This window comes from Macaca fascicularis, chromosome 6 (assembly GCF_037993035.2).
Source record: "Macaca fascicularis isolate 582-1 chromosome 6, T2T-MFA8v1.1".
In the NCBI taxonomy this organism is placed as follows: Eukaryota; Metazoa; Chordata; class Mammalia; order Primates; family Cercopithecidae; genus Macaca; species Macaca fascicularis.
In genome coordinates, this window is record NC_088380.1 from 98,837,518 (window position 1) to 98,863,787 (window position 26,270).

The 26,270-nt window shown below is 35.3% G+C and overlaps 1 protein-coding gene across 24 annotated transcripts in view; it reads right to left on the reverse strand.

Moving 5' to 3' along the window:
* The window catches only part of MCTP1 (multiple C2 and transmembrane domain containing 1), a 596,832-nt gene that overhangs the window by 138,400 nt on the left and 432,162 nt on the right, over positions 1-26,270 (reverse strand). For 23 of the 24 annotated variants that reach the window (XM_045394825.3, XM_045394824.3, XM_045394823.3 and 20 more), the window contains one exon: positions 25,403-25,522. In XM_045394825.3, coding sequence (XP_045250760.2) covers positions 25,403-25,522 — 120 coding nt within the window. Of the gene's footprint in view, positions 1-25,396; positions 25,523-26,270 lie in introns of those variants that run through there. The other variant, XM_073993844.1, reaches the window with a different exon arrangement.

Genomic DNA, 26,270 nt, shown 5'->3' on the forward strand with positions numbered 1-26,270 from the left:
TGATAAAAGGGTTTGCTAAAGAAAATTATAAAAACATAAAAAGGATTTCAGGGGAGAGAGTATTTGTTTTGGATGTGAGAACTCTCTTATTTTAAAGATACCATTAATATTACAAACAATGAGAAAACATTCTTGATTCCCAGTAATTCCACTTGGCTACATTTTGCTTTCCATTGGATGAAAGACAAAACTTTTATGTAAAAAATTCTATGAAATATATTTTTTATCAGTCTAGACTGGCCTACAAGATAAAATTTAACAAAAATTCATTGACATTGACAATTTGCTATGTACAAAGCCCTTTACCACATCCTGAGTAGAATTAACAAATGCAACCTGTTCTCCATCCTTTTAAGGCTCAAACTCAGAAGGGAAGACAGACACGTACACAAAGAATGAGGGAATGGCAAACAGGTACAGCTTGAGAATCAACTCCAAACAACTGGTAATGGCTACATAGAGTGTTTTTTTGAGGATTACAATCGTGCGTGTATGTGTAAAAGCATGTGTGTTGTGATCAGTTTACAGGGTCTGCCACGAGAAAGGGCATCAGAGGTGATGGGATGTAGGTGATTTGTCTGCTAACTCTGTTCTAGAAGATGGAATACATGGGTGGGATAAGAAAGGACTGTATGTAAGATACAAGGTTAGGAAGTTAGGTTGGGGTTAGATAATAGGCTTTCCCTCAAGGTTGTTTCTAATTAGTGAGGTTTTATTTTAAACATCTTTCAAAACAAAAACAAAAACAAAAAAAACCACAATGATTTGTTAACAATGTTTGGGAGGCCATTAGTTTTGTCTCTTTATATGAATTTTAGAGTGCTTTATGTAGAAAAGAAGAGCACTAACAAAACAGTCAATACTAAAGCTAAAGATATAAAGTTTAGAAGTGTCCCATAAATGTAAGTAAGAGATTGCTTTGAACTGGACACAATAGGAGAGAAGAGTTCATGGGTTCTGGGAATTTGCAATTTGGGACCAGCGCATCTGAATAAGGCAAATGGACTGATTTATTAGGTAGAGAGAAAGGTTGTGTTTTTGCAAAAGTAATGTGGTTTTTTGTTTTGTTTTTGCTATGTCTCTAAACATTCCAGTAGATTAGCTGGAAGCAGCTGCTCAGGCTGTAGAAGAGACAAGTACTAAAAAGGACTGTGAAAGGACACCCTCGGCCAGGTGCGGTGGCTCACACCTGTAATCCCAACACTTTGGGAGGCCAAGGCAGGTGGATTACCTAAGGTTAGGAGTTCAAGACCAGCCTGACCAACATGGTGAAATCCCATCTCTACTAAAAATACCAAAATTAGCAGGGTGTAGTGGCGGGTGCCTGTAATCCCAGCTACTTGGGAGGCTGAGGCAGGAGAACCGTTTGAAGGCAGACGCAGAGGTTGCAGTGAGCCAAGATCACGCCATTGCACTCCAGCCTGGGTGACAGAGCAAGACTCTGTCTAAAAGAAAAAAGAAAGGCCACCCTCCTCTTATATTTTATTTCATTCTGCTTCTTGAATGTTCCCTCATTAACGCTGCCATCACTGTTGGGAACTGACAAGGCTTTCCATTGTCATTCTTTAAAAGAAGGAGTTGGAGAGTTAAGGAAATTTACATTTTTTTTCAACAAACGTGGACATTTCATTTGTATTCATTTTATTAATTTACTTCTATAGCTACACTCATCCACTCTAGGAGTAATAAAACCCGTGGGTGCTCCTTTAAGAGCCTGCTTTTCCTTCTGGGCTTGTGGAGGTAGAGAATCATGCAGGAGGCAATGAAAGGGTAAGAAGGAATGAAGCGCATCAGGATGTCAGCCTCAATGGAATCCCAGCAGCTCCCCAACTGCTGGCTGTAGGAACACTTATCTGAACCTCCTGCACTCACAAGTTTTACTTTATATTGATGATTTTCTAAAAACAGATCTTTACTATTTCTTTCCCTTCCTCCCACACCAATTTCTGGGTTTTTTTTTCCATCTTTTGAGATTGTCTCCTTCTCTCTCTTTTTTTTCTTTTTCTTCCCTCTCTTTATTCAGTTTTTCCTTTTCCAATTTACTATACATCCTTTCCTGGAAGAAACCTAGTAGGCCCTCTAGTTTGACTTCACATTAGAATAACCTGAGGGCACATAAACAAAAATTGACAAATGGAATCTGATTAAACTAAAGAGCTTCTGCACAACAAAACAAACTATCAACAGAATAAACAGACAATGTACAGAATAGTAGAAAATATTTGCAAACTATGTATCTGACAAAGATCTAATATCCAGAATCTATAAGGAACTTATATGTATAAGCAAAAAGCAACCTGTATTAGTCCATTTTCATACTGCTATGAAGATACACCCAAGACTGGGCAGTTTATAAAGAAAAAGAGGTTTAATGGACTCACAGTTCCACATGGCTAGGGAGGCCTCACAATCATGGTGGAAGGTGAAGGAAGAGCAACATCACGTCTTATGTGGCAGCAGGCAAAAGAGCGTGTGCTGAGAAACTGCCCTTTATAAAACTGTCAGATCTTGTGACACTTATTCACTATCACGAGGACACCATGGGTAAAACCAGCTCCCGTGATTCAATTACCTCCCACTGTCTCCCTTCCAAGACAGGTGGGGATTATGAGAGCTACAATTTAAGATGAGATTTGAGTGGGGACACAGCCAAACAATATCACAATCAGATTAAAAAGTGGGCAAAGGACATGAACTTTTTTTTTTTTTTTTAAAGACAGGGTCTCACTCTGTCACCCAGGCTGGAGTACAATGGCATGATCTCAGCTCACTGCAACCTTCCCTTCCTGGGCTCAAGAAATTCTCCCGCCTCAGCCTACTGAGTAGCTAAGATTACAGGTATGCACCACCATGTCCAGCTAATTTTTTGGGGTTTTTTTTTTTTTTTTTTTTTTTTGTAGAGACAGGGTTTTGCTATGTTGCCCAGGCTGATCTCAAACTCCTGGGCTCAGGTGATCAACTCTCCTTGGCATCCAAAGTGCTGGGATTACAGGCATGAACACCGCACCCAGCTGTAAACAGACACTTTTTAAAAGCATGTGGGCAACAAGCATATGAAAAAATGCTCAACATCACTGATCATTAGAGAAATGCAAATCAAAACCACAATGAGATGCCATCTCACACCAGTCAGAATGGCTATTAATGCAAAGTCAAAAAATAACAGATGCTGGTTAAGTTGCAGAGGAAAAGGGAATGCTTATACACTGCTGGTGGGAGTGTAAATTAGTTCAGCCATAATGGAAAGCAGTGTGGCAATACCTCAAAGAACTTAAAACAGAACTGCTAGTCAGCCCAGTAATCCCAGTATTGGGTATATACCCAAAAGAATATAAATCATTCTATCATAGAGACACATGCACATGTATGCTCACTGCAGCACTATTTACAATAGCAAAGACATGGAATTAACCTAAATGTCCATCAACAGTAGACTGGATAAAGAAAATGTGGTACATACACAGCATGGAATAATACACATCCATAAAAAGAATGAGATCAGGTCCTCTGAAGCAACATGGATGGAGCTGGAGGCCATTATCCTCAGCAAACTAACAAAAGAACAAAAAAACCAAGCACCACATGTTCTCACTTATAAGTGGGAGCTGAACAACAAGAACACATGGACACAGGGAGGGAAACAACACACACTGGGGCCTATGTGATAATGGAGAATAGGAGGAGGGAAAGGATCAGAAAAAATACCTATCACATGCTATGCTTACTACCTGGGTAATAGAATTATCTGTATACCAAAACCCTGTGACAGGCAGTTTACCTATAATAACAAACCTACATATGTCACCCTAAACATAAAAGTTTTTTTAAAAAAATAACCTGAAGAGAGTTGGATTTGAGTCACCATGCCTCTGCCCTATCCAAGACCAATTAAACCAGAATCATTGAAGGGCAGACACTGCACTCTGTGTGTGTCTCTGGCATGTATGTATTTCTGTACGTGTGTGTGTGTGTGTGGTCTTCTAAAGCACCCTTGGTAATTCTAATAAGCATCCAGTAGAGTAACCAGTGGTTCTCAAAATATGTTCGGTGGACTAGCATCAGCAGCATCACCTGAAAGCTTGTTAGAAATGCAAATTCTTGAGCCCCATTCCCACTCTACAGCATCAGAAAACTTGGGAGCAGGGCCCAGATTTCTGTGCTCCTAAGAGCATTCCAGGTGATTCTGAATCATGCTAAAATTTGCAAACCTATGTGCTAAACGTCCAACATTTTGTTTTCTAATAAAACAGCATCAGCATAACCTAGAAACTCTACCCTTCGCCTACTGAATTACACTCTGCCTTTTAACAGGATCCCCAGGTGATATGTATGTACATCAAAGGCTGAGAAGCACTGTTCTAAGAACTTATTCAGCGTTCCATGCACTCTGCCAAGCAGCTGGCTCTTATGTTCTTACTAATCAATGCAACAATTATTCATTTATCAATAGTGGAACCCATTTATTCTTTCAGCTGTTAAAAAAGAAACAAAGTTGATCTTCCTATGTAGTACCTGCTCTAAGTCTTTTTCTATACTTCTATTTCTGTTCTAAGGGTATTTCTACATCTTCTGAGAAAATGAAAAATAAAAGGTCAAATTTCTGATATTTTACTTAGCTCTGAGATGTATCTCTCTCAGTCCCCTGGAAATGGGATCTCTGAGGCTTGACAAAGAACAAAGATGGATTCTTTGCCTTTAGCCTGTCTCCCACACAAAGGAATGGATCTGGGGAGATGGTGGGGAGGGGTAAAAATCTTTATTGATCAAATTAAGAAGTAGCAATGTGGGTATACATATACACACACGTATATATATATATGTTGGGGGTATAAATTAGAGAGGGAGATATCCCTACCAAATCAAGTTCATCACCCCTCAGGGTCAATTCCTGTTGTGAGGATGCCCCAGATGTTTCTGTAACAGAGGAAACTCTGTTACTTCTTACGATGATCTAAAACTATGAGAACCAGTATAATGGCAAAAGATCACAAACCCACCTGCTCAAGCACCTGTTTTCCACTCTTCTGTTTTCATCTGCAACTTCAGCCTCATTTAGCTCAGATAAGACTGATCTCTTGAGACTGCAGGTCCTTCACCTGCTTGGTATCATCCTAAGCCTTAGTTTGGGGAGGGGTTGGTGAGCAGGTGGAGAGGAGGGCTGACAGATGATCTACATTTGTAGCTAATAGAAGGAACATTTTCAGAGTTGAAAAGAGCAAACTAAAAAAATAATGATTTAAAACTATTCCTGAATCTGATTATAACCAACATGTAAATCAGCTACACTTAATAAAGGAATATGTCATTAAGTTTTATCACCAGAATGTCTTGTAAAAATAAATATCTCAAATCAAATGTGTAACATTAAGAAATAAAGAAGCCTCTTTCCCCATTAAAGTTAGCTTTCTTGTCACAGTGTCTGCCAGACTCTTCAAAACCTCCAAGTCACTCAAGTTACTTATTTCTGAGCTTTCCCCTCACCCTACAGCCTTGGGGGTCACCCTCGGAGAAAATGCCTTCTCTATCTAACCACTTAAGATGTGAATATTTGTTGTGAACCAGCTGCAGCTTTAGTAACTACTGATCCATGGAATCAAAGCCTACTTACTCTTCACAAACAATAAGCTCTTCTTGTTCCTGAAATTGCACTCTGTAACTTTCACAGGTATTATAAGAAGTAGGCATGACGGGTTCCAAATGCAATAACAGACATAAGTTTCTTATGATGACTGAATTAATTTCCAATTTCAGAAAAGTAAGTAGTTGAAGTTTTATTAACAAAGGTGGTTGCTGATGACATACAATTTCTTGAACTGTGGGATAATTTCTGCAAAATAAGATGCATTGTATTGCTAATTTATTGGCAATAAATAAAACTATTTTATAATTAAATGATTTGTCTGCATTTTTATTTATTGCCAATAACTAATTCATCAATACATTAGCAATACAGTGCATCTTATTTTGCAGAAATTATTCCACTGTTCAAGAAATTGTATGTCAACACCTGAAACTTAAAATACTAACAATTTGAAATATGCTGATATAGTTTTGATAAAAGGTTAGTTCTTTTCCCTCTTATTACTATAATTTAATACAAACTATGATCTTCCATATTAAGAAATACAATCATTCAGAAACAATTTGTTCAAAGGATTCCTGAAATAAATGAGGCTCAATTTTCTAAAAATCCACTGGGTTCTTTGGTAGCAAAGGAATATATGCAGGAATGGGAGTTTATAATTTTTTTGAACTCCACAAAAATATACTAGAACTAGACACTCATCGGTGTGAACTAAAATACATTGATAGGATTTTAGTGTAATTAAAACTTATTTCCTTCCTTAGTAACATATGATTATAATAAAATATAAACTTTTTCATAGGTACTTTATTAATTGGCATTTCAATAGTAATAATAACATGCTAATAGAACAAAACAAATACTTTATTCTGGAACTGATTATTATTTGGGTGCTAATTAAACCTCTTCTAGTAGGACTAATGAATAAATATGTGCTGTTTATTTCTTCTGCCAATTTTTTTTTTTTTTAACCATTATTTACCATCTAACTCCTATTCATCCTCTAGGGCCCAGCTCAAATATCTCCTCTCTGTAGCCTGCTTCCATCTCTGTCTCACAGGGGTCAGGTAGTAAGCAATTTGGAGTCCCAATCTAGAGCAGAGCCTGGCAGCTGAGTAGGCACACAGGCGAAGGGTTAGGGGAAGCAATGAAGGAGCAAAAGTGGATCAAAATTGGACAGATAGCCATGTTAACAAAAAGAGGACCAGCTTTCTGAAATACATCAAAAGTTATAATCCTAAAAACATCATGTACTATTTTCAACCCATGAAACAGAAATAAAGGTATATTTTGGTATGGAACATAGGCTCTGCAATTGTTTAATACAATGCTGTCAATAATTCCAAAAAAACTGCTGCAAAGAAAAGAACGAAATTCTTTGCCATTTAAAAAATACACAAGCAATGGCACTTTGCAGTAATTATTTGAATATAACTAGTCACAATAACAATGCTGGTTCTTTTGGCTTTTAATTATTCTTCACAGAAGTAAGATTAAATAGGTCTAAGCTGGTAAAGGCTCTGAGATGGTAACAGCATGACCTCATTGCATGTGAGAGGGTAACTGACTTCAGAAGCACACTTTTGTAATCTTTGCTACGTAAGTACTAAAATGTTATTCTCTATTTTAGAAGATTTGTGGATTAAAAAATAAATCTGAAGGGCTGTATGAAAAACAAAGCATTACATTTCAGAAAGAGGCCTCATGATTTTCAAGATTCCGGGGCATGCACCCAACCATTCTGCGGTCTCCCACCTATATAGAGTCACAATGCAAAGTAAAGTCACCTCTGAGCAAAATCGTGAACTTTAAGGCCCAACAACTGCATAAGTAATCGGTAGGCTACAAAGATCACAGACCATCATCAAAGTCTGGAATTTATGCAAATAACGCTGCTTACATTTAACGGATCTGTAATGGTGCAAGCTTTTCCAGTGCAAGTGAGTAAATGGAGAGCTTTTGTGGTGCAAGATTGCTACCTACAGGCTAAACTGCAGAATGACATACAAGACAATTAGCATGGAGGAGGAAAATAGGTAAACAATTTTATATAATGGCATGTAAGTTATTTACGGACAAGTTGCTAAGCCCAGGAACATGTAAAGACTGCATACTACACACTAGGATATAGATTGACAGTTTTTGTTTTAAAAACTACCATCTAGTTTTAGAGTTTTGCATAATTTCCCTTTTTTGCTTTTGAAGGTTTCTTTTCTTTCTGAATAATGTGCATTGCTTTTCTGAAGGGGAAACGTTTTTCTCTCAATAATGTATTATAATACCTCTAAATCTCTGTAGATTCTCCATGTAAATCCTACATAGAATTAATATTGATAATTTTAATTGTTTTTGGTAGAGTGATCAATCACAAAATTTGGAATTAGTTTCCGTGGTTTGAACAAACCTCGTGAGGCAGCAGTTGTGGGGGAAGGGTACGGTGTATACTACATAATCCCTGACTCCACATAGCTTTCAAAATGTATTTGTTCAGAACTATCTACATGCAATATTTAGAGTAATTTAGAGATAATATCTTTTTAAACTATTTCTTCTTTAAGAAAATATTGAATACTTTGGTTAGGAAGCACAGATACTAGTCCATCTTACAAGAAAGGAATCTGATTTTTAGTGGCAAAAATATATCGAATTAACACTGAATTCTCACTAATCTATAAAACAGTCCACATTTTATGAAATATGCTGAGTCACTTTAAAAATGAAAATCTTTAAAACTATAAGGCAAGTTATTAGAAACGCATTTTCCCTTCAATTATAAAGAAATTCCAACTCTAAAGAGAGTAGGTTTCAAAACTGAATAATATATTATGGTTAAAACACATCAACAATCTGTCACTCCATATGCACAAATAAACATATCCCACTATCACTGCACATGCCACAAATGAGGCCAACACAACATCTGAAAAGGTAGAGCAAATTCTTCTTCACAGTGTTAGAGATGCTAAATAGCACTGGCAACATTTTTAAAGATATGCATAGAGGAACGTTACCCATCTTTAATATTGCTATTTATACAGTTTAAACATTCTGTTTGCCTATCTGATAAAGATGTTCCACACATCCTTAATTTTAAACACAATTTAGCACATGTTCAGGTTGCATAAGGAAAGAACACTATTCTTCTACTTGATTTTGGTTTTGAATAATAAACATTTTAATTATATTTTTGAAATATTTAGAAGAAACGTAGATGAAATTCAATTAAAGAGGTCACATATAACAAAATCATCAAAGAAAAGGCACTTATGAGAAATACATATGCGAGTTTATTCTGATTTATAGACAACTGGACATTGTTCAGCATTTCCCTCAACTAAAGTATGAATTTTAAGCAATTAGGTGATGTAATAAATGTATGTAATAGAATCCATATGTTTATAAGTAGAAGTGGTGGAGGTATTAACCTACAGGTGTTTTCTTTCCCTACTATTGCAGTCTCATGAAGAGTAAATATTTTATATATGGTATTTAATTGTACATAATCATCATATAATTATGTAATGATTAATGATCTCAATTTTATTTTAATTAAGTAGGTGATCTTTTTCATAGAAATAGTTCTCTATAATTAAATTGTTGAGCCAAAATTTCAATAAACATTGAAGAAAGAACAACATAATTTGTAAAAGCAGATTCATACAAGTTTTCTGTCAAATTAATATTTAATTCATCTAAAAATACTTTTCTTCCCATATAGTTCTGAGTAAATTATATTGTTACTTTTCCAATGGATTCATATTTTGTTCAGTCAGTACAACTGTGAACAGAATTAGCGAAAATGTTTAGAGTGTGTGAGAGAATTATTAATTAAGGGTAAAAAGTTTTTTATATTGCCCTCTTAGGCAACAGAGATTTTAAAGACCTTATTATTATTTACCTGGGGCAAATAAATTCATGTGGAGAGCCCCCAATTCTACCCATAACATAATCATAAACCATAATAAGGGGTAAGAATTTTCCTACTGCATTTTAGATGTTTTAGGAACAAAATATAAAACTGAGTAAGACAAAAATTGTGTTATAGTTGGAGGATACTTATCCTAAGGCTATCTATCAAAATCAATGAAAATTATTGATTGAAAGAAATAGTGTCATTATTCTGTTGGTGTAATTTTAATGTTCATAGCAAGGTATTGGGAAAATTGCCCATATATGTAACAAAACTATTTTTCTTAGCTTGCAGACTGTATTTAACGTTTTAAAAATGTATCTATTTTTGTTGTTCTCATGCTAAATATGAACAATTCCTAAAACTAAATTCCTATTATCAGTATGAATTCGAGACCTGTCAGGTCTCTTTCTAGCAGGGATGTTACTTTTATCTTTGTTACATTCTCTGCAAAACTTATTGGGAACATACTTTCAGAAAATGCCAGCCTATAAACTTCACTAAAATAATTTTCTTCATAAAAGCTTCGTGATCTTTGGCATTGTTCACTATTTTCAAAGCCATAAAAGAACAGATAACAAATATATGACTCACAAATTATCAATTATGAAAAATAATCTGGTTCAGAAAGCTGCACTAATGTAAAAAGATGGATCACTTGTCACAAACCAATAAAGGCTATTGTTTGTGAATCCAATATTTGATTTTATCATTTATGTTGGGCAACTTAAAATGATTTTTAAACCACATTACTTTTTGAAAAAAAAAATTGTTATAAAGGTGAACACGAGGGTTGTGGGTAGGTGGGGCGGGGGAGAGAAACCAGTTGTAATCTGTCATCCTTGAAACAATTTATATTCTTACATTGAATTCAGCCTACAAATCTAAATCACAAAGACTTGGTCAGTGAGGATGGATGCATTAGAAACGACTCTCCTGTGTTCCAGAGAATGGATAATAGCAGGAATGTTAGTATGGCTTTGATTTTAGCCTTTCTTTTCACGTGCTATTCTGATGGCTGACAATTTGCAGCTATGATGTTTCATTATGCAGAGAAGGTTCAACTGTGTGTTTTTAAGCCAAGTGTGGCTTGTTACACTTCTTAGGCAGGTAGCTGCTTTTGCTTACTTTGTATTGCACAGAGAAAAGCGCAATGAGGTTACCCAGCTCAGAAAACCCTTATGACAAATTCTCATCCAGGTTGTTTCATATTTATCGTCTTATAATGAAAGAAGAGGTACAATTTTCATCAAGAAGGACATCCTTGTGAGTGGTTAGAACAGAAATTTCCTACCTGGTGTTATCTGAGGGCTACTCTACTGCTCTACTTGCTCTCTGATATCTCAATTACAACCTTTTACACCTGCTTGTACATAAGAACTTGGACACCTAAGGAAATGAGAAATACTCTGTCCACAAGGCCAGTGATAAAATGTGCACATGCTATTTAGGGGTGGCCCTATTCCCACCTCTGGATAACAGATATGATCATCAGATTAGCTGACATCCTGAAAGTTGCAGGGAACAAGTCTTAAGGGACAGGTGAGTTTCAGTGATGTGAAATGTGGTAGACACAGGCAGATGGTGGCAGGGAATGTCATGCAGATAGTGGAGGTAGTATCAGAATAATGACATGCCCAGACAGGTGTCTGGGAGGCGGACTGGAGGAAGGTGAAGATGGGATGGGTTTAAGGGTAGAAAAGTGGTCACATTCTAGAGACACTTCATCTATGGGGCTTTACCATAGATGATTTCTCCCTCCTTACTTAGTAAAGAAACACGAGACATTATGAAATAAACAAAAGAAAGGAGAGCCCCAGGGCTTAGTTACATATGCCAAAACACAGTAAGAAAAATTAAATGTTAAAAACCTGGATCACCTCTAACAGCTTGTTTGAGGTAGGGGTCATGAATTTTGCTTGAGGTGGGGATCATGAATGTTCTTGGAAATATTCCTACTTAGAGTCTGAAAAGAAGTGAAAATGAGGTTGGGGAATGGAATAATTGAGTAACTATTCAATTATGGCAACTGCTGGCTAATGAAGACCTATTACAACCAAGTTTTTAATAGAAAATGTGCTAATTGACTAGGCTGGAACTTAGAACAAGCATATGGCTAAGATGTTTGATTACCTAGTCTGGTTCCATGTCAGTGATCAACTATAACACTGTAAAAATGAGTGTTTCTATGACAATTACTGAGCTTCAAGACTAAGGAGTGGGTAACCAACTTGAGGGATGAGTTTCTCCAATAAATAAATAAAAATATATGATCCATTAGTCCCCATACTGTGTGACCTGTAGGCTCATCAGGGGAAGTACGCTTTTTCTTGTCCCTTACTCAAAACATTCATCTTACTTTCAGCATTGGCAAAGCTTAAATCAAATTCTTATGCAAATAATATTTCATAGGATTTATTTTTTAATTGGAAAGAGTATACAAAGCTATGAATCTGACTTTCTATAAAAGTGAAACAAATCAACATAGTCCGACTAGGTCTAAGCCTAGCATTCAATCTCGTGTAGAGACTTGAATCATTTCTGTGGTTTCTGGATGGGGCAGCCTCCATGTCAAAGCCTACCTAGTAACTTTCAGGAGATGGGTGTTTCATCATCCACAATTTCAGACAAAAAAAAAATGTTCTTTTCCAATGTCATTCTAAACTAAAATTCTAAACAGGTGTTTGATACTAAGAATGTAACCAAAATATTCCCCCTTATAACCCGTAACTCTGATAAGAATTCCCCCGGAAATATAATGGTTACATAGCCCTTGCATGGCTTTAACAAACCCCTGTTTTCTTCTTTCTGCTCCATACAATGTGCAGTCTATTTGCACCCATTCAGGACTAAATTACAGATAAAGTTACAGCAAATTTGTTTTCTCAAAAAAGCAGTCAGCCCTAATATCCCTTGAGTAATAAAGGCCTTGTCTTTCATTCAGAACTAGAACTGGCATAATTTTCTCCAAGAAACAAACTCTACTTCCTGTGACAATGAACCTGTTCTTAAAATTCTGAATGGGATACAGCTCAATTTGCAGGTGTTCAGGTATAAAGGTCAAAGGGCATTTGACCCCCCAACTGGCAATTGTTGCTGTGGTAGGTAACTTCAGTCTGCCAGTTATATCATTCTATTAGATAAGCTGCCAGAGTTTTCAGCTCTGAATTACCGAGGTAGGCTCAAGTGAATCAATAATTTATACAGATATATCTCATTCATTCTGATGGTATAAAGATACATACTAACAGCCTGCTGCAGCCACAGAACAAAGCCAGAAAGACATTATTTAAGAAGAAAGAGGGAAAAGGGAACCTATTATCTATGTGAACAAAACCATTACGTAATCATGACTTAATGGCTTATTAATTTTATTTTTGAACTGCTTTAACAAACACCGTGATGAGATAAACAAGCTCTTTGAGAATCTCAATAAGGTTTCTCTGATGAATGTTAAGACAACATTTAAAACTCTCAGATTAATTTTAAGATAGAATGATATTTTATATAACAATATAATATAAACCACTGGAAAAAATTCATATACCTAAGAAGGTTCCACGAGCTAGCTTAACTAAATCTCTCAAATATTTTATTACTGAATTTCAGTATAAAATTACTTTTTAAAAGATGAGAATCAAATACATTTAGGAACTGTACACTAAGAATATTGTTAATATAGCCTTATGCTGTTAATCGTTACCTGGGGAAAATTATATAGTGTTTTATACACTAATACTATGACATTTTTATTAACTCATAATCCCTGTGCTAACAGTGGGACATTAAACAAGTAATAATTAAGAGGGCAGCAAATATTAAAAATGCCTACTCTAAAATTTTTCAATCACGTCAAAGGGAATCCTCTAACATTCCTCTTCTATAAAGGAAAGCTTTTCCAAAAACAATGTGGTTACAATATAATCATCAATAGACCTAGATCACTTAAATCATATTTCCATAATTTCTGGTTATTGCCCTTAAGGATTAAGGAAATTCGCCATCTACAAACACGATAAAAAATATCTCCTAGCAGCTTTAATTGTAAACATTGACTGTTTCTTGACATATCTGGAAATTTATTTGAGGATAAAATGCACTAGAAGTTGGTCCCTTGCCAATTTTACCTCTTTGAGTTCAAGGCTGGGCTTGTGCATGGCATGGACACTTGAACTAATTGCATTCAGACTTGGTTTAGGAAGACTGTGTAAAAAAATAATTACAGCAGCAAACCCAATGAGAAGGGGGATAGCAATCAGAGGTAATACTCAGGTACTTCATACAGGAAAGATGGATAATTTATCTTTTATTTTCTAGGGAAACACCTTGGGAAATATGGCAAATAACAAAAGTCTAAAAGGAAATAAAAGCACGTGTGAGAGAAAAAGAAAGTGAGAGCAAGAAAGAGACTGACGTTGTGGCCTCTACCAAAAGCCTTAAGCCTTTATATGCGACACTCTGGGGCTGCCTGCTGCAACCAGTTAACATTTCTGGCCTTTCATGAAAATATAACTAGTCCCTTAAAAGCAGAGAGAGGAAGGAGAAATAATGGAGTAACCCATTTCTGACAGTCAGAGAGAAAGGAGAGAAATGTTCCCACACTGATCTCATTAAGATGACGAGAATAATGAGTGTGAATCTTATGTATGGATCTCACAGCAGATAGAAGAGGACATAAATGTATCCCCCATTCACCCTTTTATGATGCCTGATACACCACATTTATTCTCAGCTTCATCTGATACTACTGTTGGGGGTTTCTCTTACAATATTATAGCTTTAACTTCAAGTTTTGCGGCTGAAGTCATCTGAGTCAGCCACTCAACACAGCTTTATTGAGTGTGCATGAAAACGAGGGAAGATCTCTTAATGGCAAGTGAAATGCATCTTGAGCAGAACAGCCTGAGTTTATTTCCTGTCACTGGCTCTGGTAATGGATTAAAAATACTGATGAATGACATTTTTCAGTTTATAATCTGTTGTATTTTCTAGTTGCTTAAACTTAGGTTAAACATTCCAGCCAATTAGAAATAGAACCCAAGTCTTATTAAATATGTCTTCAGTACATTTTTGGAGAGCCAGGCATTTGTGACAAATGCTGATGGAACAGTTTTTCTTGTGAATTACCTCCTATTCTTAAATCCAGTCTAGAATATTATCTAATAATAATTTTAAGTTAAATACTTTTTCATACTAATACAAACGTTGAAGGACTACATAGTTCTCAGAAACAAAAACCTATGTTGTTGTGGCCAAATATTATTCAAGTTTAAATTATCCACAGGTCCTTCTACTTAAGCATGTCAAAGCATTTCATACAGATGATTTCTCTTTCTTCACTCCAGTATCTCCAATAGCAATAAATTTGTGCACCAAATGTATAGCAAACTCTACCTCACATAACTTAAATAACAAAGTGGGCAACACCTTCTGAATTCAAATAATATCTCAAAATATGCCCAAATTATTATTTCAGTACTGCCACTACTTTGTAAAGGAATATGCTATTCCATTATGTTGTTGAATTTTATGCTGGAATAATTTGGATCCATATAATTTTAAAGGAAATTTAGAAAGACAGCAATACAATGAAGCTGGGTCACCAGTTTTTCTAAGTAATTCAAATACACACACTTTTTCCTGGCATTTATTTAGTCTAATGAAAATTTAGGCCACAGACAGGTTCATCTTAGCTACCATTTAATCAATATAGATCAATATAGGTAGTTTAAGCTGTTTAAGCAACTCAGTGAAAATATATATTTGAAACCTGGGAAATATATTCTTAATGAGTCGACATTTACTTTTGGGAAAAGCGTCATTTATACTACTTGGAGGCCATATGATATTTCTTGTCTAAAATATGCCTTACTTAAACACACAGTGAACTCTTTAAGAGTTCGTGATTACTATACACACATCTCTGCAGTGTTTTGTGGAGCTATAGTGTGATGTGATTTCTGCTAACAGAGAAGTTCATCAAAACATAAGGTACACACTTATTACTTACACTGCAGGAGTAACACTAAGCAGGTTGCATACGATGTATTATATCAAGTCGGCAATTCTAGCCCTCCCAGATCAACACATTCCTTAACAGGAAATACCAAGGACCAGCAGTCCAATTTTACACTTAGAATTCTACAGGACAATGGCAGACACCTGGCTTCCCTTAACTAAAGACGATTTAACTTACAAACTTCACCTTTCTTCTCATCGTTGCTGTCTTTGAAGCTTCCATTACTAGTTATTGGGGGAAAACGAGAGTTACTATGTTAGTAAGTCATTTTACCTCTTAACACTTCAGTCTCCTGTCCTGTAAAACAATCTTTAACCTCCCTTCCAGTTGTACCATTCTATGACTTCCTCTGCACCATTAAAAGCCCACACAATCTCCAACTTTTAGGCTCCGTATCCTTGCATTAGGAAGCTGCGCTATCCTGAAGCTGGGTTTGGGTTAGATGGGTTCTGGCATTCCAAACACCAAGCCAGGATTCCACTGAATTTACTTTCTCCATGTGATGTTTCCATTCTATAGCTAGAACTCTATGAAGGGATCAGTAGGCTTTGTTAAGCAATTCTATGTCATTATCTATGACATTTCCACCGTGGAGAAATGTGTTCCGAGGTCTAAGCAACTGTCTTACAAAACAGACCTCCACATTTTGTTTGGAGGTTTGGAGTCTACATGGTAAACATTCCATTTTAACTACATATCAGCCAAGATTTAAGACAGAAATAGAACTGTGATAGAAGTCTGATACTCTGAGAATTAAAAAATGAAGGAAAAAGTGCACACTCAGTCAAGCCAGTAGAACCTAGGTTAAAGGGCTCTCTTAAAATACCAGCCTCCTGGCTGAGGTGTGCAATAGGCTCTTGCCATAGAGGAACAAAACTCTATTTAAAAAAATTTAGCTGGGAAGGGCAGTGAGGGAAAGGGTAGAGCCAGAGGTTAACACATACGAAAGTATAGCTAGATAGGAAGAACATGTTCTAGTGTTCAACACCCGCGTATGGCGACTATAATTAACAACAATTTATTGTATATTTTCAAATAGCTAGAAGATTTTGAATGCTCCCAACACAAAGATATGATAAATGTTCGAGGTGCTGCTTATGTTAATTACTCTGATTTGATCATTACACATTGTATACATGTATGGAAATACCACACTATACCCCATAAATATGTACAATTATTTTGTGTTAATTAAACATAATGAAAGCAAAACAAAAAGAATTTAAACAAAACCAGATATATACTGACCCTCTTTAAGTTTTCAATGTTGCTGCCTAACTAGAAAAAGAAAATGCAGCTATCTGAACTTCTACATTTATGAATTACTTTTCTGAGTGCTAGCCATTACTCTACTAACATCACTTCAAAATATAACACCTCTCTTATACAACCAGTATATTAATTTGTGGTAATTAATGCATTCCTTTTAACCTTGGTGATCTATTATTTTAAGTTCAATCCAAAAGATTAATTGACTAAGGAAAGTATTGTTTAATTTGCTGACATTTTATGACAACACTGGATGAAAAATTCTTGTTTCAAACATTTAAGAATTGCCTGAAGTATGATTGGCAGGAACTGTACAGAATGCCTTAACTATGGAAAATCCATGAAGATTACTTATATATAGGAACATGGGATATAAAACATCACATATTTACATATTACTGCTAAATTACAATAGTAAAATTTTTTTGACCTATGGTGAACTGGGTAACTTGCCATGCAAAACAGCCAGCAGAACAATTATCTTCACTGTTTTCAATCACTCTCCTATTATAAATCCTTTCCCCCTTCCCCAACACTTCCAATGAAGATCTAATAGGTAACTAAACCTAAGGAAATATATGTTTATATGTCTGACATAATATTCATTAAAAATAAAAAGTGTAACTATTAGTTATAAATACAGTGCAATGTACGGACAAAACCCATCAAACCCTCATAATGAGAGAAGTCATCTTACTTAGTCCAAATTCATGTGGACTTCTGGACTTCTCCAACAGTGCATGCTTGGAATTGGGACAGAGAAGAAAACCCTCACATGGGTTTGCGTAAGAGGGAAGATCAAATTCTTTGATCTCTATAAAGCCAAACAAACACCTGTCCTTTAATTGGACTCTAATATAGTTAATAATTGTGTATGGACATCACAAATTCTCTGTCTCCAGACTAGTTCTCTATGGGAATAATTCATATGATATGCAAACTACAGAAAATCCAAACTAAACTTTACCACCAGGAGTATAAACGTAAATGTAGTTGAACTTGTATTAACCCTCATTTGGAGCATGCGTTCACAGTGGGGTCAATGTGACACCCAAGGGGGTAAAAACTAGTTCTTGAGGTGGAGGTTGGGGGAAGCAACAGAAATCTGAGATGTTATAATGATTTGTGGCCCTCTAAAGCTGAATATCCCCCGACAAAATCTTATCCCTTAGTATTTAATTTCTCTCAAGTGAAATTTTTCTCCTTAGGGCAGTGAACAGGAAAAAAAAAAATTGAGAAACACTGATTTAAGATCAAATAAAGGCCACACGTTGTCTCTACAATATTTTATTCCTGTCCTTAAAATGAGAGCTGACTTTGATTTATCAAATCCAAATATCTATTTGCACTTTGATATGCTTTCTGTCTTTCCTTGCCTCTTAGTTTTTCTCTGATTTTCTCTTCATTATTTTAGCTATTTGAGCCAATAACTGATGACTACTCTGTTATTGATCTCTCAGTGTTACCACTTGCTGAGTGTTGGACCTCTGTCATCACAGCAAAGTACAAGACACACCACAGAGTCTTCACTCACAGACCCACCTGTGGCCAAGCCTGCTGTGTCTATTCCCAGTTCTTACCACAATTTAAACTGTGATAAATGATGGCAAGAGAAAAGGCAAAGTAAAATGGGAACAACTTCCTTAACATTTCAGGTTAGCTTCTTGCTTGGTAAATTAACGAACACATTCATAATTGTAACGAATATCTGCACATCTAGTCAACATAGGAAAATTGGACAACAGAAAGCATTCTGCCTCTATTTCTTAATTTTTACCTGATAGAAAGGGGAATGAAAACACATGGAGAGTGAACTTAATGACTAAAGCATATTAATGACTGGATCTCTGTTATAATTTACAACCCTACAGAAGACTTATTATTCCTCCTTTACATTTTACTAACATAAATTCTATAATTAGGTCATTTATTTAAACTTTTTCCCTTGCAAAGTACTTTATTTCATAATATGTTGCAATGGAATATGGCTTGCCAATTTGCTCAGCATGCCTGTCTCTTACAATTAAAATCAAAATTGCAAAGTAGAAAATCCTTCAGAAGACAAGAACATTGGTTTAGGAATCTGGGGACAGGTAGTGAGACATCTCTGATTCACTATTTTATAATTTTTTGGTTGTTAGTCAACTCAGTTGTAAAATATTGACCATGTAACAATTTTTAAAGGGTCTCATAAAGGTCTGGGGGCTGAAACGACCAGATAAGTAATGCAAGGAGGAAGTCTGAAGTGAAGTGGGGCAGCAGCCATACAGCCAGAAAAAACACACCGAGGCTTTGGTGTCCTCCACCACTCCAACTTTTATTGATAGCACCATTGAGGCACATGCGAAAGCTAATTCTGAGATTCAATATGGTATCATAATTATGCTGGTGATATTTGTTAATTTTTTGACTATAACATAGAACAATAGCACTATACCTGAGGAAAAATGAAATCATTTTCTTTTCCTCAAATCACTCGCAGAAGAAAAGTTTTCAAAATTACAGCATTCTAACTACTTTCCATGTTAGAAGACAAAGGCAGAAGAGCAGGGATCATAGAAAACATGAGTATGACCTGCTACAGGGATTAAATTCTTCTTCTTGTAAATATGAAATAAAATCTAGGAGAAATATGCCTTTCAGAGAGTAGAAGACCCTGTGGCTTATGTGATTATCTCCCTCCAAAGAGCAGAAAGCCCTTTTGCTGACATCTATTAAAATAAACAAAAAAGGACGTTGGCATCATTTAAAGAGAACGAAGCACTGATTTGAGCCAAGTGTTGCATTGTAGATTTAGCAGATACAAAAACAAAACAAAAATAACTTCACAATTAAACAGGCCCACAAACTGAACTAAAGCCTCACTCCTCAGGAAGGATTAGAGAAAATGTTTTGTTCTGTTATTATCTGGTTTGCTATATTTCCTAAGATTCATGGTTGATTTTAGCCAATAGTGACCAAATCTGAAACCTAGCTCATTCATACCTTATACTGTTTGGGGGCCTTTTATATAATTGCAGGAATTTATATGTAATGCACTGTGAAAGGCAACACTTAGGAAAATCTAATTTACAATTTTTCATGTAATTCTGGACAATGTTTGTAAAAAATTTCTTCTCTGGAGTTGAGATAAATTTGGGGAAAATGTATATTTTGAGTAGCAATTTGATGTACTAGCATGTCCAGATGAATTGGGTGCACAATCTATTTACTGTAAAGAAAATTGTGGCACAAGAAACCTCTAAGTGTCAATACTTCTTGACTCTGCAAAAGGAATTTCGGGCAACCTTAAAAATATATAATCTTTTAAATCAGTGAAATTTTATATAGGTTTTCTTCTTCCCTTACTTGCACATTTACGAGAAAATGTTTACTGTAGCTTCTAAATTTGTATAGATTAAATTGGAAGTATTGTTTAGTAAGCTTAGTGTGTATGTCAGGGGAAACATACATGAAGTAAGATGGGCAAAAAGGCTTAGGAGTTAATATTTACAAAATTTTAGGGAAATTCATGAGTATGACAATAAGACCATCAATTGTAGATCATTTTGCCTTTGTACTTGTTTCTTTGGTTTTCAGGAGTACTTCTCTTTTGCTGTTGTGGGGAAAGTAACAAAAGTTACATCTAGAACATTTCCAACTTCTCTGCTGGTGCTAAAAAAAATTGTAGCAATAACAACAAAAACTCTTCTATAAAAATCATTTGAAAATTGTCATAGACTTGAAGCATAATTTTGTTGGTATAGTAGTACTATTGTCTCTTAAATTTTCAGAATAGACATTTCTGTTGTAAACTTAAAGTGACCTTCAATATGTTCAATGTAATTATCCTACATTTCATTGTGCCTTAATGTGAATATTAAGACTTAAACTACAGGTGATGTAGATATGCCTTTGTTTTCACATTGATACTTCTTCTTAAGCAATTCTCCCTTTTGATCCTTGATCATGAAAGCCACTTTAGATGTCCTTAGGGTTTGTAATAACTTTTTAAAAATCCATATGTTGTTTAATAGCAGCAGACTTTCTGCATGGGAAGGAAGTACATGATAAGGTGTCTGTAGGAGCCTATTGTCTTTGGTCATTGTAGTATATTCCCATTGCCTCTGCAAATCCAGTTCCTCCTCCTTTGCTGTGCTTCCTCCATTTTTTAAAAGAAATCATTTGGCTATACAGAACTGCCTCATGTCATTCTTTGCATACATCATCTTTGTTTTTTCTCTCTTCCGCATAATGGCCCAGCTTTCTGGGAGTAGCTGTTGTCCCAAATATGATCCTTTACTAAAATGGGGATTGAATAAAGGTGGAGCACAAATTATCTGGAAGCAAAGGAAAACTAGGCATTTGAAAAGGACCCAGAAAAAAAAAAAAACAAATAATGAACCAGAGTAGTTTCGATGAATTGCTGTAGAGGGAATTCTTGGTTTTGACACAAAAGGAACACATGAATACCAAGGAAAACCTAGGGAGAGAATCTCAGTAGGAAACCTGCCTCGTAGGCTGCTCAGGACAGAGGACTGAAGTCAGTAGCCCTCCAGAAATGAACAGAAAGAAATGTATTTTATGACTAACAGTTAAACATTCAAACATGCCATTTTTGGAACACAAGGTACTTTGAGGAGTTGACATCCCTTCATAATTCATGTTTGTTGTTCCTCTAAGTAAAATATGTGTCTCCCTTTAGTTATTCTGTTAGGAATTGTACTTTAAAGGCAAGAGGACATTTTTGATAATGCACATCTTAAGACTTTTCATTAAAGTACCAAATTTAAATTCTACCTTTTTGTGCACTCTGACATTTTTGTCTGGCATTTTCATTAATTTTGCGACATACATAAATGTAGCTGAAATGTTAACTGATCAATACTTTGTCTCTCTCATGTAGCACTAGCGCTCTGTTCCCCAAGGACCACACAGCAGAACAGAAATTAAATGTGTAAAATATCAAATGTTAATGTTAAACACAGCAGCACTTACTGTATAACGACAGAAAAGGCTAAAACAATTCCAAATGGACAGATGGTACCACAAATTATCTACAATCACATTTAAAGATTAAAGTTTGTCCTGTAAAATAATTCTTTGACGCACACTGAAGTGTGTCCTTTTACTGATAGCTCAGTTGTCCAATTATTTTTATGCTCATTACAGTGAGAAATGACAGTACTGAAAAGAAAGAGAAAATGTGCACTCTTTCTTCCCCCATGTTGCACCCACTGACATCCACAAGAACACAAATGTCTGGTCAAGAGCCTGATGAAAATTAGGCCCAATTTATGAGACATTTCCATGTCTACAATAGATGATTCCCAAAGACGAACAGTGCCTTCTGTACTGCACATGTCTGTGTTCATTCTTAGGCAGACAATATTCACAGTAAAATTTTAAAACCAAACGCATTGCACACAAAATAAGCTTACGCCCGGAAACGTGTCTGCTTATATTTTATCCATCACCTTCCAGACCAATGCCTGTCTCTAATACCTTCAGCTGGCTTTGACTCTTCCCTATGGCACAGAGGTAGTGTTAAAGAAGCTGGAACTGTCCTAAGCCTACATTTCTTATTCTCTCTACTTTAATTGACATAGGGATTAAAAGAAAAAAAAGATTGTTTTTTACTTTTATTTCATTATTCTACATTTATTTTTGGACAGTAAATTAGAAAAGAAAAGTTAAAATAGAATAGAAAAAAGGCACTTAAACACTATAAAGTTTACTGACTTGGGCCTAAAACCAAGCCACATAATGATAGAAATGCCTGTGCTCTGTGAGGCGGTGGCATTTATAAAAATGTGGGCCAAGTAGAACTGATATTATGATAATAGACACATGATCTATCAACAGGGCATGATGGAAACAATGTGTTTGTAACAACGGGGTGCTGTTCATACCCTTCTCCTAATGGAAAGCTGTTCTTTTCAATAAACTGGCCTAATTTTAAATATCTAACTTAATATCTATAAGATGAATGAATATCCCAAGTAGTTTTTGTTCAGAACTGCTGTGATATTAAAATTACAAGGTATATGTATTTTAAAAACTCTTTTAGAAAGGAAATAATATCTGCTGTGTGGCCTTGGGCAAGCTACTTAACCTTTCTGTGCCTCAGTTTCTTCCTTCTGTATATTGGAAAACTAACACTATCTACGTCATAAGGTTGTTGGGAATATTAAATCCGCTAAAGCATGTAGAACACTTCCTTGACACATAATAAGTACTTAACAAATATTAGTGGTTGTTTTTGTCATTATTGTGGAAGGATATTTTTATATTAGAACTTAATCAGAGGTTAGAATAAATGATTGATAAGGAATTATGAAGTAGTTTAGAATATAAATGGAAACTCCAGGAAAATGTGCTACAATAGTACTAAGCTATGTTTATCATGATTTAATAACTAGCTTCATTAGAGCAAACCCTTATTTATCTGGCATCATTGAAGAATGAGCTTTCCATATAAGAAAAGATTTCAGCTTAACTGATTGGTTCATAGATTGGTCAACTGATTTTGTCAGCTATTTATACTGGGAGCTTACTAAGTGCTAGATACTGTGCAGGTGATGCTGGAGTACTAGGCTAAAAAGGCAGGGTTCCCATTCTCATAGAACTCCCAGTGCAGGTCTAATAAATGACATTTGGTTTTGTTATTAGTTGTTTTAATCACATTCAATAGAATGTGATTCAGAGCTTCTTTTTATCCAGTGAAATACAGATAAAATTATGGGTTCTTCTCCAAAGTACTCTTGCTGTGTGTTCACATTGTAGTTCGCGTTCTCTTTTTTCACCATCTGTGTCAGCAGGCCCTTTCCCACCTTTACTATGCCTGATTCCCTCTTTTTTTTTTTTTCAAGCCTCTTGCATTCAGCTTGTGTTTCATAGGACTGAATCCATCAGACACTGACTACCAGCTAAGACAAATACTATTACATTTCTTCTCCAGTGAAATTTGACCCCCTTACAGTCAAATCACTCAAGTAATATCATGTAAATGTACATAAGTTGGTCAGAATTCCAGTGCTTGAGGTGGTTTTTTTAGAATCAAAAGGAAATTGCAAAAAAAAAAAAAAAAGCCTGCCATCTTGAATTTCATTTTACTCCAGTGACCTCCAGAAGTCAGAAGTTTATGAAGACTTACACAATACACTGTAATGCTAAAGTGTTCAAAATGAATGTTGCTGAACAAATAATACAATTATCTACATTTCTGTGCTTTCAAATTTTACAAACAGCTGTGAGGAATGATTTTGGAAGGAGTGAATCAAAAATGGCAGCATGATCTTTACAGGAGAATTTTTTTTTTTTGCATCTGTTATATGACCCCATAGAACCTGGAAGTAATAGTCCAAAACAGACATAGAAACTCAATATCATTTTTTCTCATCAATGCCAAAGTACCTCCTGGCTAGGGAAGAATCAGAATAAAGTTTGCTTAATAGTACCACAATATATTTATTATGAGAAAGAGCTACAAAAAGAATATTGAGAGAGACAGAGAGAGAGAGTTTTTTTTTTCTAAAACTTAACGACAATGACAATCTCTTTCTTTAGGGAGACAACAACATGTCTATGGGAAGCAGGCTGCCTAACTTTCTGGTAACTTACAACACAAAAGGACATACACACTCTTTGTTCCATGTGCTCAGACATTAATGAAAGTCCCATACAAGGCCTGAGAGGAAGACAGAGCTCAAAGTACTAAACAGATGTGCATACACTCATTTGAATGGTAATACTAAAATGTTGATTTGTTACTATAATTATGGCTCTTCTTGCAAGCCCCCATAATAAAGTTGTATTCTGCTAAACTGGCAACTATAAGGAAGCATAAGGTACTCATATTCGAACAAACATGAAAATAAAATAAAGGATTTCAAAAGAACCACTCTACTTAAACTTCAAACTGAAATCCTGAATAAACCAAAATAATGTGAGAGAAGAAAATCCCAGCTAAAGCTCAGAGCAAAGTATTCTTTTGGATATTCTAGCTCTGCCAGTTGGTCTCATCAGCAGTTTTTAAATAATCAAAGTAAAAGGCCACAAGATGAACATATTAAAGGACTGTTTGGATCTATCGAATTCTCACTAGTGACTTTTTAAAAGCTAGAAATCTCAGAAATAATAAAACATCTCTTAAATAGGTCACATCCACTTCCAATTGAATCGCATGTTAAAGCATTACCAAGTAGCACTGGCAGCATTCTACTACCAATGATTTTCATATCTTGAAAAAAAATAACTACAGAACAAATAAAATCAAATTGAGAATGGTCGAGATTATTACTATTATTATTTTTCACATGGAGGACTTTCCTTGGCTGTCCTATTGGGGTTTGGAATTATGCAATATGTAAAATTTTACTTTTTAACTGTCACAGAGAAAATGATACATTGGCTGAGATGTCTTGCGTTCCGGAAATCTGAGGGGGGAAAATGTATTCTTAGACTCAGACCTTGTACAATCCATCAGGTTCCTGCCCACGGCAAATCTGTCCAGTCAAGTCTTAAAATAGGAGTTTTAAAATGGCCACATCAACATAACTGTTACTATAGCCACAGAAACATGCAGCTCTGATTACTGAATTTAATGAATAACAATGTAAGTAATACAGTATGATCATACCACAAAAGCAGCGAGACTCCTTGGGGGTGAATCCCAATCAAAGCAACTATTAACGTAGTATGCAGCATTTACCAGCACCATGACACAACGTTTCATTCTGATAAAGTTTCTTAGTAGCAGCTGTAAGGAAAATGAAAATATTATTATAATTTGCAAGACTAAAAACCATCAGATATACTGCAAAATTCTTCAAGCTTATTGTGACTTAAAAAGGATTCAGAAAGTTAATAAAGTTACAAGAACATACCAAACAATTTGGCTCGCAAGTTAAAGAATTTATTTCTGAGAAAGTGAAAAGAACTGCTTTCTTAACTAAATACATTTTTTAAAATAATGTTAACATGTAGGTTGGACTACCTTTGCTCACAAGAAAATAAAATTCTAACAGACTAAAATTTCTTTTTGCTACTTACATACTATGCACCTTTATTAATTTTAAACTCTTAAATCTTATTGTAGTTTTAAGATTCATCAAATGGTTTAATTTTAAGATATTTCAAAGTGAAGTTGGAATGTTTTTATTTAGGGTCTTATAGAAAAACCTATCCAGAATTGCTTTCTTATAGACAATAAAATGTTTTCACCATTTTAGTAGCACTCCTCCCATTCTTACTATCATATTATCTATCTATCTATCTATCTATCTATCTATCTATCTATCTATATCTGTAACTCTCCCACAAAAAATTTAACCTATATTTTCTCATAATTTTGCAAGTAGGGAAAAATGTATGGTAACCAAGTGCTTTATAAAATTTCTTATTAAAACAAACATATGAAAATTGATATAATTAGAAATTAAAATTTAAAATTAAGGCATGACTACAACTGTAAAAAAGAATAGCCCATGTAGAATTTGATGGTTCAA